The sequence below is a fragment of the Osmerus eperlanus genome, chromosome 5, assembly GCF_963692335.1.
Source record: "Osmerus eperlanus chromosome 5, fOsmEpe2.1, whole genome shotgun sequence".
NCBI classification, from domain to species: Eukaryota; Metazoa; Chordata; class Actinopteri; order Osmeriformes; family Osmeridae; genus Osmerus; species Osmerus eperlanus.
The window spans coordinates 11,704,416-11,719,637 of NC_085022.1; the positions used below are offsets into that span (position 1 = coordinate 11,704,416).

General features: G+C 38.5%; 1 protein-coding gene across 1 annotated transcript; it reads right to left on the minus strand.

The window, feature by feature from the left end:
• Positions 1-2,511: 2,511 nt before the first annotated feature.
• pex11a (peroxisomal biogenesis factor 11 alpha) lies at positions 2,512-4,059 on the minus strand. The gene is made up of 3 exons (XM_062461638.1): positions 3,676-4,059; positions 3,288-3,403; positions 2,512-3,096 (listed from the first exon to the last, which is right to left on the minus strand). Exons 1-3 carry the CDS (start codon positions 3,729-3,731, stop codon positions 2,528-2,530), a joined length of 741 nt encoding a protein of 246 aa, XP_062317622.1. The 5' UTR covers positions 3,732-4,059; the 3' UTR covers positions 2,512-2,527.
• Positions 4,060-15,222: the final 11,163 nt, after the last annotated feature.

The following is a 15,222-nucleotide window of genomic DNA, read 5'->3' on the forward strand; positions in this document are numbered from 1 at the left end:
GAGAACAATAGTGTACCTGTAAAGGTTTTTACATTTGACTCTAATATTTGAACAGTATTGAACTATAGTTTATAAGTATACTACTTTAACAGTAACTACTGTCACATCAGTTTTACTAAACAGAAGTCTTTTGCAAAATTCCCAAAATATTCTGTGTTTCTCAACAGAATCATGCAATTTCTATAAATTACAGAAAACTATCCTAAAAGAACAATCAGAGAAAACAAATGTAGCCTATTGCTCATAGTCACAAAAAATCACAGTTGATCTGAACAGAATTACTATTGACACAGTGACTATAATGACATGTTAACATTGTGATTTCTTTAAAAGATGGTTTAAAAGGAATTTAGTTTCATTCAGCACATTTTGTACTGGTAGGATACTGAAGGTTCTTCAATCCTTGGAGATATAAGTTGCATAAAATTCATATTGAGCTCCCCTGCTTCATACTACGAAGAGGGTATACAGGTCAATTTATTTTAAAGCACTACTCATTAAAAAGCTTCAAAATGTTATGCAAACATACATACTTCACAGTGAAAAAAATCTGTTACATGATAATTGGAGAACATGCTTGTTATACAGGCCAACTGGTCAACTAAGATTCTTTTAGTCGAGCTGCATATGGCAGTGTGAGATCTGATTCCCGCTTGTGTCATCATTGCTGAATTAACTAAATGTTCTACAGAAATTGTAGATTATATTATTTAAGACAAATAAAGCAACTCTAAAAATATATAATTTAAAAGAAAAGGTGTTACTGTTCTCCCTTTTGTTAATCTGCGCTTTGTTTTGGTTTGGTATTTTGCACACGGCACGAGCACAATTGGCTGCCGAACTACAAACTCTGCCATAGCCTACTTTGTCGGCAGGGGCATAGCCAGGACATTATTTCTGGGGGGGCCAGCTCTGGCCAGTCTTTTATTTGGGGTGGCACTTGATTGTCAAAAACTACTATTTTAAAACTCACACACTGCATCACTCAGAGCAGCAGTTTTCTAACGATATCCAGTGGTTAGCTGCTAGTCTCCATTGAAGCGCTGTCAGAATGCGGGTACGTTGGTTTGCGTCTTGCCCCGTTGATGGGGGCGTGGCCCAACATGTTGCGAATATGGGGCTTGTAGCGTAAGTGACAAATGACAATATAAGACGACTTTGTAAAAAAAATACTAATGCATTTTTTCGGCAGGGTGTCCATTCTCTGACCAATGGTGGCCGTGGCCCCCCCTGGCCACCACGTGGCTACGCCCCTGTTTGTCGGTGTTATTAGTCAAAATGGCAAAGAAATCTGTGGTATGGCAGCATTTCATTAATGTACATTTACATTTACAAAGTACCGGGTGACTCAAAAAACGTTGAATGCAAACTCTGCCAACAACGGTTTATTTTTCATAGTTCAATGTCCAGCAGCCATTGAGTCAGATCGGGCAAATGTTTGTATGTTTTTTTTTTGTGGAAAAAAAAGCGTTTCAAATTTTGATTAGTCGATTTTCAGACGTTTTAGTCGAGTTTTGGTCGACCAAAGAAAATCTTAGTCGGGGACAGCCCTTGTGCTGACCATTATTGTGTTTGCGTTACAAAGGTCCCATGATGACTAAAGTTTTTACATGGTAGTGAGGTCAGGATTTTTAGCACCCTACCAATTTAGTTTAATATACAAAACAGAAAAATACAGTACTCACAGTTTTACATATATTTTACCAATTAGAAAAATATTAAGTCTATTCTCCAATTAAATAAAAAAAATGATTAAATCAGCAATATGTACTATTTTTATATAAATATTGTTAAACTTGATTATGGTATAAATTCACACAGTGCTAGGCGACCAAACTGTACTCCCACAGCTTTTCGTGCCAGTTTGGAAATAACTTGTTGGGTGCACATATCAGGAATAATCTGTCAGCACACTGAAAAAAAAAAAAGAAGAAAAACAAGGTTTTACTATTGATGTAAACTGTTCCCTTTAGCAAAGAGACTATTAAAAAGCTAGACCTCCAGAAAGTGCTATTGAACCTTTAAAAACCTAGTCTTATTAAAGAGTGATATTTGATGGCTTACAGGGGCAGTGTTGTGGTGGCTTTAAGGCGTACGTTAGTTAAACATTATTAGTTTTCAAGAAAGTCATTTTCAAGTTTAAGAACTTCCAAGGATAACAATAACCTCAGTGATTCACAACTAGCCTATTGCACACATACAATACTCCTAGCTGTTCCCTTATAGAAAAATAGGCTCATATCAGTGAACTGAAGTTGGTCCCATTATTAAATGAAAAGAAACAACATCCTAGTATTAAATCCATATACTACTTTGAGTTTCCTTACTTTTACATCTAGCCAAAACCTTCAGCTTTGCTTACAAAACTAATGGGGAGCAGTCAATGCACATTGCAGTAGTATCCCAATAAATACAAATTTTGCCAGGGTTTTACATGTCACTAGACCCAGGTTTTACATGTCACTAAACTAGTGATTTTACAATCACTAGACCCAAGTCCCTGTACCTCTCTTTCCTAAAAGCTTGTCTATGGCTTCATTTTCAAGTTGGGCTGCAGGAGAGACACTATTCCTAAAAATGAGGATATCAGACCACAAAAGCCCACCACCCCTGCATTTGACTGGTAGATTCCTAGCTTGTCCAGTGGAATAAAAATGTCACATATGTTTTTCATTGTGTCCAGGGCAACTGCTGGATGGTTTTTCAGGCTCTCAATAAGAACAAAGAGAAAGGTATCAATCTGAGGGATGATAACAGGGGCCACCTCAGGACTGTCATTGAGGTGTTGATTGATTTTCTGTTGAAAGCTCTTATCTTTTGCCCTCTGCACCATTATCTGAGAGATAACGTAAACATCTCTTGTGAGACTCATAACTAAGGACAAGAAGTAGTAACGAGAAGCGTGCAAGCTCCACCGGTCCTTGTTAATATCATGGATTAGGCCAACATTTCGGGCCCAAAGTACATTATCACAAATAAAGTAAAGGGCGCGGTTGAGGTTGGCCACTGTAAGGCACAGGCGTAGAATTGGGTCAGAGAGTTTCAAGGTTCGTGCTGCAGCTTCAACGGAGTTCGCGGTGTTCCCCAGTCTAAACACTGAAAGACAAAACAATGCGTAGAAGTTAAGCATGTTCCCAATTTAAAAAAAATGATCATAGAAAGGGGTCAAATTAATGAGACAATACACGACAGTCAACTAGCTAATATGTATTTGTCAAACTTAAAATAATTTAGCTAGCCAGGCTACAAACAAACATGGTGAGTGTTGACTTTAAAAAAAGACTCACATTTTCTGCCAGAACTCATGTTTGACTCCAGACTTTTCAGCTTCATCACTAGTTCTTTTCGGGCTGAATTATTTCGTAGTAAGTACTTCGTAAAAGCGCAAGCATATTGGGTTGCCCTTTAATAAACAACACACAGGTTAGGTTAGTTAGAGCTACCTAGCTTATTCGTTTATTTTATAACTGTCAATTACCAACTAAACTCTTTACATTTTAAGCTTGGTAGTTAAACTCGAGCTACAGAAGAAGAAACAAGCCACCATTGTACATGTTGTCTTTGATCAACATTCAGTGACTGTAGGCTATGAGTAGGCTAATATATTCAGTAGGCTACAGTAATATAGCTAGTGCTAGCTACAAACTATGTTAGCAAGCCAATGTGTTCACATACCTGAAAATACGGTCCCTCCCTTGACTTTGATTTGTGAACTTTATGAAAGACTCCATTTCAATAATAAATACTACCACGTATCTTAAATTAACGTTAGCTAGCTACTGTTGTTAGCCAACTCCAAAAAATTGGTATGTATGTAGCAGCCTAGTACTGTGGTGTACAATAGAACAATTTGTTCTAGCTAATCACACACTGTGACACAGTACGGCACAGCCAGTATAGCGCTCGTCAGACAATCGAATTTCACAATTAGCACTATGTCTGCTTATTAATCAATTGGGGGACACTACAAAGTAAATTTTTAACTAAATGTCACGTCTCATCCCACTTGAGTAGGCAAAGCACTGATGGATGGTAAATTAGCCTTATTCATAAACCGGTTGATGGTGTTTCTGTACGGAACGTTTTAGCCAACGGACAAGTGCGTCTGTCGCAACCTAGGGTTCGTACCAAAAGATGCGAGATCATCCACTCGTCGTCTCCTACAATAGCCTACTTGTCTCCAACCTATATCGAAAATACCTGGGTTTCATATATCTTAAAAATATCCGAGTAGGGGGAGAGAGTTGGAGGAAGCAAAGTAAAGAGGAGATCAGACAATTCTAACGCAGTCTACTCCCAAAGGCATGGCTGGTATATTTCTTGTACCTACTCTCTATAGGCCCACACCATGGCCTATAATACGTGGAGTATTATATACGGACACGTTTGTTTAACCCTCCAGTCCAAAACAATGGGCATTATTCTGGAGTTGGTTCCCACTTTGTTTCTATAACTGCCTTCATTTTTCTTGGAAGTTTTTCCAATAGACGTTGGAAAATTGATGCACTTCCATTCAGCTACAAGACCGCAAGGGAGTTGGACTCTAATGTTTGGGGATCAGATCTGCCTTGCAGATGCCATTACAATTTATCTGTATTCTAATCTACATCGGAACTTTTACTGCAACTATACCTACCACAAGCGAGTGGAAATAAGACTAAAACCTAAAGAAAAATAATCTGAAATTGCAGTCTACACCAAATACACCAATTTACTGATTTTAGATTTCAAATGTTGGCATCATTGCTGTAATGCCCCACACACCGGTGAGTAGATCCAGGAGCAGAGTTTATTAGAACAGGTAGAAAACAAGGCAATAGAGGGTAATCCAAGAGAATAGTAAAAAATACAGGCAAGGGTCAAAATCATTTAAAATCGATATAGATATGAAAGAGTAATGCTTGGTCTGTAGGCTTACTTAACACTAGACAAGACTTTGCAAAGACCTTAGAGAAATGAGGGATGTATGTACTAACACACGTGGAAGTGCACAGTAATCAACCAAATGAGACACAGGTGCCACAGTCAATAATCCGGAGAGCCAGAGTGCTGCTGTGTATCTGGCTGCTCGAGGGGGTGTGACAATGGCATATGCAAATTGGTCTTGTGGTCTCATAGAAGCAAATATGCATCAATATCCTGACTGTGTTTATTAAATCGTTTATCTAAATGTGATTAATAACTCTATCTTGTATGTTCAGGCTACACAAGCTACACTATGGAAGCAGACAGAGATATTAGTGTAAGTAGATCAACAGTGAGAAGCAACACTCACATTTTGCATAACCAACCACCAGAGGTCATCCTTTCATACGTCATATCCTACCTAACCTTGAAGAACATGTATTGCATTTTTCAAGAGTAAGAAAGATAGATAGAGAGAGGGACAAAGAGAGAGAGAGAGAACATTTGAGTGTTTTTTGAACAAGATTGTGGTAAAGGATGTCATTTTGCTACCCTATCTGAATCACAGCATGTGAAAAACATTATACCCTGGCTATGCCTGCTTTATTTTGCCTTTTTTGAAAGCTTCTGTGATATTTTGTGAACACTATCTTCTTTGTAAATACACAATTTATGCTAGAATACCCATTGGTTTGAAACAGAGAGAAGTTATTTGTGCAAATAAACATCTTGAAAGAACACTATAGGAAATATAATCAATCAATAAACATGTTCTGTAAGCTAACGTGGCCCTCTCTGAGTTGTTTAGCAACACAGACAGCTCAGTGCAGGTGGAATGTCAATTTATAATTTCTGGAGCAGGCCGCTACTTTCCAGCCAATTATCTTACAGTTTTTTTCCAATTGCTTAAGCACAATTTTGAAAACAGGGCTCACTTTGTCAAAACACAACACACAATTCACACAACTAAACATACAAGTAGCAGAACACCTCCAATCTTTTGCAAAATGCAACACTTCGTTCAAAACTATACAATCATGTATAAAAACCCATTTCTGTCACCATATGCCACAGACATGGTTCATAAAATTGGACTCTGTTTGAACCAGTTACACACTGTAGTGCAAAATTTAAAATACTTTTACATTAACTATTCTTTTCTAATGATATAACCTGCTTGATTTTGTCAGAGATATTTTTCCAGTAGAGTACGTACAAGTACATGAATATGTTGACCAAACACAACACACAAGACCAGTACTGCCCACTGTTGAAAATATTTACTGTATTTTTCCGAATTGTCTATGTAACGGTTGCATTTTGTGCAGGAAATCAGCACATATTTCAAATCAAATACTGTAGTAGGCTAGTAGTCTGTAAACACAGCAAATACATTTGTGGAGACAAAAGAAAGAATACAGCAAATGAAATACAGTACATTATTTCAATCATGAACTGCAGTAAATATGTACAAAAAAGTACTGATGTAGTGCATATAGCTATAGCTACATGTAGCTACATTTTACTGTACTGTACTGTAGACAGTAGAGAATAGTAGTTACCTGTGCTCTTGTCGAAATGTCAAAATTACTGTTGCAACACTATATCTGCTGAGGTTGGGCTGAACTCTCTGTCCAGCCTCTCTCAATGTTGCCCCATGGTTCACAACATGGTCAACCAATGTTCAATGTTGTTTGAATGTTATTAGATACTGTAAATTTGGCCCTATTCTTCCATGGCCTCCAGGTCTACATCTCCCTCTCCCTACCTTCCTCCACGGGCTCTCCCTCTCATCCTACCTCTCCCTCTTCCTCTACCTGCAACATTGCCTTCCATTTTTTATGAGGACAGGTACACTGACCTGTTGCCTTTTTATAGTGCTTACACCTGATTGGTATGTTTACAGTTTAGCACTTTAGTGCTTGTACACCTGACGCCTGTGTTTGATCCATCTGTTCACATGTGTGGCATTTTACAAGGCAATGTCTAAAAAAGGCAAGGAAGTGACATCATCTTAAATTTCTGTGTCTAATGTAGAAAAGTGTGTTTAGTGATTTGCAAAACACTGTGTGTAGTATTTTGAAAATAGTGTGAGGATGAGAATGTGCTTATAGTTGTGCAGGTCTGGCCTTCTGTGGTGCTCCTTGAGTGTCAGATTTCACTAACTGTGTGTTATTTGACATTTTTGTGTGTAAGCAATTGGAAAAAACTGTAATGTGATCCTGTTCCTGCCAATCACCCAAGGAGAGGCCTGCCTTGCTTGGTGAGGTGTACCCTTCTCCTTGGCTTACGTTGTGTCAATCAAGCTCAAGCTGGAGGAAAGTGCAGGAGGTCAGACAATAATTAAGGGCACTGTTTGTTATGTTTGAATATATTTGTGTTACCTAGTGCAGATTTCATATGTATGATATCTGTTGATGCATTCTTTGGCAGAGGTGAAAGGTGCATTACATGTTTAATCTGCATCTCCCAGTACAAGATAACCACAGACTGCCTCTTTGGATGGTTTAAATGTTTCATTGAGTAAGCTAGACCTTATTTGACATACAAATTCATGGTTGAATATATGTAAACATGGAGATCAGTGACTCATTGGCTTTAAGTAAGCTATTCCAAGAAGGCATTGTCCCTTACCCTTTATCATTGCATAACTATTTTTGTTCAAGCTCTATTGATTTCCAAGATACATAAACATCAGTGTGTGTAAAGGTCATTCAATGTTTTATTGCACTTGGAACATATTCACCTTTCTAACAGTATTATCACCCTTATCAACAGTTTCTTATTTTAAGGTATTGATTTTCCAAAGACTCTAGTCTCGAACAATACCAGTGTCCACTTGAATTATTGCATCAACGCACTACTTTTCAATGTTAAGAATATAATTTTAACCTCACCACCTCCTGCTACATTCCATGGTCTCCCAGAGTTCAAAGGAGCAAGCCTTTTACTAGATGTTTTTATCTGCAGGGAGTATTGTGCATGATCATGCAGCCTGCATAAGATGCTCAAGAAGGTAGACTTAATAAAATAAATATTCATTAATATAGGCCTATAAAACCTTTTTATTTTGTACTTTGTCGGCTTATTATCATAGTTATCAAATTGTCAATGCATTAATTAAATGTATTGTGACCAAGGAATAGCCACCACATAAAAAAGAAAAAAAAGACAGACAACAGCATAACTATCTATGATAATACAATAACAATTTGGCATGTCACTTAGAGATAAGAACTTGCAATATATACAAGACTGAATTTAAATGGGAGTTTCATTTCAGCTGTTTATTTTCGGTTGGTGTGATCTCATATCATTATTAATGTATGATATTGTACACCTCGTCGGGCATTATCCCTTACATAATGGAACAATTTGCACCCCTTTAACCAGTCATCTGGTCAGGTTTCCATTAGGGTGACTTTAAATGATAGATTTATGAGATTGGCTATGGATATTCATCTGGCCAGGGGAACGGCACAATAGTTTGCTGTCATTTCAGGAGAAGACAGTTAAAAAATGCATATCAAGTCCAAGACCTACCTCACACCATCAAGCAATATTGATGTATACAGTCCACCTGGTGTTTACCGATAACCTTTAAGGTAATTATCTTTATTGTTACTGTGAATATCAGGGTTGGATGGTAAATTCACTTTAAGGTTTCTGGGAATTTGTGGATGAAATTTCGGTGATGTCAATATTTCAGACATCAAAACTCTACATTAAAAGGCTTTGAGTTTTGATTGAAACCTCAATATTAAGGCAATGGAGTTTTAACAGGCTGTGCTAAAATTATGTTTGGCAAAGAAACATTTTAGTTATCCTCTACATGTAAAATAATGAAATGTGCAAAAATCGAATTAAAAAGCTGTATGGAAACAAATCCATAGCTCACATTTCAAATACTAGACAATCTTTTATTTTTTCATGACTATATTTGAAATCAATGTATTGCAATATGGAAACACAAACTACACCTTAACCAGATTCAAACACTTAACATTTTCTTTTATTCACTTCAGACACTCTTATCAAATCAGCATGCAAATAATGTGCATGATAGTCTTCCTGAAAACATCAACGTACTGGCTTCAGTGTTCTTGTAACTTTCACATTTTACTACAGACAGTCAGGTTGGTTTTACAGGATGTGTAGCTTTGGAGCAGCTGAAAGGTCAAAAGAATTCCCAGTCAACCTGGTTTACAACATTATTGCCATCCGAAGAATTCCACTGATCTGGTTCAGTCAGGAAGACTCACTTACGGTTTATTAACAGTACAGACACTTTATCTCGGTGGTATGGTTTTGCTCTCAAGATCCATGATAGAGAGCTACGATATCCGTCTTTTCCTCTGCAGATAGAGCAAGACAGAACCAAAGGTGAAGGCTGGGTGGAGGGAACGTAAGCAGATGCGCATACAGTAATGTGTCTTGGAGCAAAGAAATATGTCAATATTTCTACCTCTTACATATTAATCAATGTACCACATGGATGAGGTTATTGTGAAGTTTTGTAGAAAGATACTCTAAATATCATAAACAGTCTAATGAAAGATCATTCAGTGTGCGTATGTGACATTTCAGTTCTTATGCTTAGACCACATGATTGTAAAATGTATTTTGAAATATCACATGCTGCCGTGCAAGTGACACATGAATTTGAGATGTTGAGACCTTAAATGATTCCAAAACTTTAGGCTGTGACTTTAAGCTTGCCTAAGGACTTACAATTGGCCAGCAGACATGAATGAAACAGTCTGAAGCTTAGCACCAGTTTTGCCAGGTCCGCGGTTTTCCCGCGGAATTGGGTTACCTTTGAAGTGTTGCCGTGGGTTGAATTTTTTGTCCGTTGGTTCGGGTAGACCTATTTTGCATGCAAATTACATGAATATCTTTCAATAAAAATCCATATTTTAAATGAAATTATGTATACCCAAATCCTACCAAACTGACTCCAGATCAGCACGTACACACATTGACATGGGACAAGCCCTCATACACACACGCACTGTGCGTGTGCACACGTGCCTAATGCTCTCAGTCTCCTGACAAAACCTCCTGAAAACTGCTTTTATTGCTGGCATACTAAACATTTGGTGTTACTTTGTAGATATTACAATACATTTGGCAATGATAGCAATGCTGTTGGACTTTAAAAGCAGTGTATATGGTTTGGCAGGGGCATATTTTGAGTTCTGATATTGGGCTGGTTTTTGGGCTGGTTTTATTGGCCATTGGGCTGGTTTTGGGCTGGTTTTGATTGGCCATTGGGCTGGTTTTGTCACACAGACCTGGCAACCCTTCTTAGCACACCTGAGCTTTTGTGAAGAGGTATTTAGGTAAGATTTTCTATGAAGTCTTTAACAGGGCCTATAAACATTAGCCTGGTCCTAACTAGACTCTCGTACATTTCATTTGTACAGAGAGTCTGGGCTCGCTCTATTGACAAGCGTTAACTTCCTTGAAGGCGGGTACTCTGTTGAAGTTTAAAACTATTGGATCTGCCCGAGCCACTCTGGATCTGCCATAACCAATCGCTAGCGTTCGCCTTAGCCTTGACTGAAAATCAAACGAACCCCGTTGGGATCAAAGATTGTTCTTGCTCCGGCTTTAACTTCTGTATATTCGGCAGCGTTGCCACAACGGACCAAATGGCTTTGCTCGCATCTTTCTCCGCCGCCATTACGGAACTACGACACAAACTAGCGCGCAACATAATCGTCATCGTTCTCAGCCACTCCCTCTGTTCGCTGATTGGAAAGGTATAAAATTAACCGGAGACATCTGACTTACGTACCTCATGCCCAGACCTAGTACAGAAGCAAAATCAAAATTGAGCGGAAGTACGTAGGAGGGCAGAGCCAGGCTATATAAACATCACTGTGACCAAACTTTCTATGGGAGAACTACTGCCAAAATATCAGCAGATACTGCAATCCTTATGGTAGATTTACTAAATATAACAAAACCATGATCATTAGAGTGATTATTAGAGTATCTGATGATCCAAGATCAGCATAGCTCACTATTTAAGTATCGCTGCGATCTTTTCATTACTCTGTCCTCTGTGTCATTTTAACATTTCACCCATTGTCTAACAATTACCACAAATTGCTCAATTGTGTATTTTTGTGTGTATGTCACTGTTATCTCTGAGGTATTTGTCAGCAGTCTGCAACCTGCAGGCAGGGGCGGACTTACCCATTAGGCAAAGTAGGCAACCGCCTGGGGCCCCCAGCTGCCAGGTGCCCCCAGCTGCCAGGTGCCCCTTGAAAGAGTCCATAAAAATACTATATGATCAATAATAACTATATTAATAATACAAATCAATTAAGTCATAACCTTCCCCAAAAGTATCAACAAAGATACCAACAGAGCGTTTATTCTATTTGTGTCAACGCAGGCTTCCCCTCCAACCCGATACTACTGTGGACTATTCCATCGATTGCAGCAACTGTGCAGCAAAGCACGTCATTTCAGTTGGTTAATATGAGACAGTAGAAGAGTTAAGTGAATGCAAAAACCAATTTGCTAAATAAAACGCAACTCCCCGAGCAGAGCACAAAAGAGAAAGACAAAAGAGGAGAGTAAACAAGTAGTTGCCAAACTGAAACTACTGAAGGAAACGTCATTTTCCTCTCCACTGGTATCCAATGATGCGGCAGCTAGCACAAGTGTTGCTCAGTGAAGTTTGGCTAGCAACAGCAGCTAGGCTAGATTGTTCGTAGCACAATTTACCGGGGTCAGCTTCTCCACGCAGGGCTCTAGACTGAGACCAAATTTGGCATTGTTACTGACAATGATCGCTTCCAACAAACCTTTTTTGAATTAGCCATGTCCCCCTAAATACATTTCAAGCTTATTTACGTTTTTGGGGGCATATTTTCAGTCAGCAGATGGTACTGTTTGAATCGCGATTACATCTGAAATACTGCCGGTGACAATGGTGTTACAATAGCTTGTTTCAGGGCTCACGCATTGAGCGAGACAGACACTCATTTCGGTCTTTTGTCACGCCCTCCCGCCACACATTGTATTTCTCACGCAGAAAATATATATATATATAATATATTTAATATACCGCAGCACCCAAACAAAATTCCTCTGGCCGCGCCGCTCTCACTATGGAACCGTCAGGAATCAAGCGCGTCTCCCCTGGAGTTCTTAGTCGACCCTGCCACTTATTCATTTAGTCATCTAGCAGACGCTCTTATCCAGAGCGACTTATCAGCCAATCAAAAAAAGAAAGGGTCTATACAATAGCCAATCGTAAAATAGCACCATTGTATCTGGGTAAGATTTAATGCAACAACCAATGGAAAAAAAGCATATCCTGTAATTTTTCGTGATTCTGCTACAACGTCTTCTGAAAGTTTTGTTCACCTACAAAGCAAACCACTGGAGCTCGAGCATCACTTTGAGCAGTCATGATCTCCTGTTTTACTGTTACAACATATTCACAACTTGTTTGACACAAACAATGACAACTTGACTGCTGTTAGAAAATGTTTACCAGATAATTAGCATCAGTTTTTCATGAGTGTCTTAACCAACAGTTTTACAGCCTGTTCACTATGGAGGACCAAACCTGCCAAAATAAAAAATAAATAAATAAATGTATAAATAAATGTATTTATACATAAAAAAATGTAAATATATAAAAATAAATGTATGAAAACATCTTAATTACGTATTTATTTACATGGCCATTTATTTCTATATTTATTTATTTTTGTATTTATTTATTTCTGTGTACATTTATTTCTGTATTTATTTATTTCTGTGTACATTTATTTCTGTATTTCCTTGTCCTTAAGCTAATGAGGTAAGCTGTCAATCAATGTATGTCACGGTGTCACCTTAACCCCATTGGTTGATCGGTATCAGAGTGCGAAGATGGACTTTCCATGCCTGGGGTTGCTATGACTACCTTAGTAAACAAAAGACTGCACACACGCAATAGATAGCGAGATATGAGAGTTTTGGCTAGCTAACCTTGCTAAAAAAAGTGCTAGTCAAGATGTTTAACTTTTTCGCGTTGAGGCTCTGGATACCAATTTTTACCATTTAGCTGCCTGCAGAGTCATAAAGAGAAAGAGTTGCGTCAATTGCCTTTACGTTCATGGTACTGTACTGTACTGTAGGCTAGTTAGAACTAGAGCGAGCTAGCATCAGTTTCAAACACAGCAGCATCGTCGTTGAGTACTGTACTGTATGGAGTTGTGCCAAGGTAAGAATGTGGAAGTTCTTGGCCCATTTTCTGGCATCTAGTACATTTAACATTTCAGTATCTTAAAGTGCCGAGATTTTTTGATGCTAGCTAGACATGTAGAAGCCAGAACGTAGCAAAAACAATGTGCTACGAAGTGAGTGATGACCTGTTTATGTAATGATCAGCGTAGCTAGCTAATTTAGTGCACTATTTATATTTATTGAGAAACTAATGCCTACAAACAAGTTTGTGTGAGAGGAAAGCTGTATTTAATTATTAATCCGTAACTGGTCGCTTATTTGCACCATAGTCTGGGGGTTGGTACAGTAAGAAATTGGATGATATTATACAGTGTCAAGGAACCATCAAAGAACATAGTACAACATGGTTAATATATTCATAATGTGAATGTTTACTAAGCAAACTATGAGTTAGAGACCATTGTAACATTCAGTCCATCATGTGATTATCATTACAGCTTACTGTCTGTTTATGTGTGTGTGTCTATGGCCCTTGCAGTCTGGCATTGCTACTGATGTTGATGTGAGCTGAAAAGGAGGCCCAGTGCCTTGGAGGTGGATGTCAGACCACTGGACGAAGGAGCGCTGGATGGGAGACCACTAGTTGAAGGAGCGCTGGATGGGAGACCACTGGATGAGAGATTTCTGGATGAGGGAAAATGTGATGGAGTGGGCTGTCTTATATTTAAACCACAGTATTTTTGTCATTACTATGCTTTTAATTGTGGTCGTTATTGAGTTATATTGAGTTTGCTCCTGTTGACTTTAGCAAACCACCTCTTTCTCCTCTCACTATCAGCTGGGAAGCCGTAGCCTACATCACGACTCCCTATTTGGAGCATGCAATACATCCCCATGCATCACACCCAACCATTATGAAATCCAAGATGCTAGGTGCAAGACCAAGACAGCGCGGTGTAGACAAAAGCGTTACCTTTATTGTGTCACCCTTTACACTCTTTTCATAGCAGAGACTAAAATAACATGTGTACATATTTGAATAGTCATGTTGACTATCATGTAGTTGTACTGTAGCCTTTCACAACCAAGTCCTTGAGGTTTAATCATTGTGCACTACACATGCATAAAATGATACTATATAGTAGGGAAAGATTAAATAAAGATGCAGAACAAACTACTTGTTTCCAAGTTACATTTAATGACAACACATGAAGGGTATGAAGAGATTCTTAAAGACATTATTGAAGACATTCTTAAATTGGAATACAGCTCCTATTGCATCGGTTGATTTTCCAAATCCTGTTGATAATGACATGTGCAGCACGCTCCCTTACAAATGCACTGCTTGAACTATGAGTATCGGTGTACCTCAGTAAATTAGAATATTGTGGAAAAGTTTGTTTATTTTGATTAGTAAATTCAAAAGTTGAAACTCATATATTATACAGATGCATTACACACACAGTGAAATACTTCAAGCGTTCATTTTAATTTTGATGATTCTGACTTTCATCTAATGAAATCCCAAAATTCAGTATCTCAGAAAATTAGAATATTACACAAGACCAATAAACCTAAGGATTTTTAATACAGAAATGTCAGCCGACTGGAAAGTATGTTCATATAGGCATTCAATACTTGGTCTGGGTTCCTTTTGCATGAATAATTGCATCAATATGGCATGGAGGCGATCAGCCTGTGGCACTGCTGATGTGTTATGGAAGCCCAGGTTGCTTTGATAGCGGCCTTCAGCTCGTCTGCACTGTTGGTTCTGGTGTCTCTCATCTTCCTCTTGACAATACTCATAGAGTCTATGGGTTCAGGTCAGGCAAGTTTGCTGACCAATCAAGTGATACCATGGTCATTAAACCAGGTTCTGTTACTTCTGGCAGTGAGGGCAGGTGCCAAGACGTGCAGGAAAATGAAATCAGCATCTCCATAAAGCTTGTCAATGGAAGGAAGCATGAAGTGCTCTAAAATGTCCTGGTAGACGGCTGCATTGACTTTGGACTTGATAAAATTGTGGACCTACCAGCAGATTACATGGCTCTGCAAATCATCACTTGGAAACTTCAAACTGGACTTCAAGCAACTTGGATTCTGTGCCTCTCCACTTTTCCT

What these genes read in the sequence shown, in the direction of transcription:
- pex11a (XM_062461638.1), bottom strand. Translation starts at nt 3,731, where the DNA reads ATGGAGTCTTTCATAAAGTTCACAAATCAAAGTCAAGGGAGGGACCGT. An exon ending in GGGAGGGACCGTATTTTCAG is followed by an intron (nt 3,404 to 3,675) that starts GTATGTGAACAC and finishes TGTTTATTAAAG; the next exon opens with GGCAACCCAATATGCTTGCG. An exon ending in CATGAGTTCTGGCAGAAAAT is followed by an intron (nt 3,097 to 3,287) that starts GTGAGTCTTTTT and finishes TTTGTCTTTCAG; the next exon opens with TGTTTAGACTGGGGAACACC.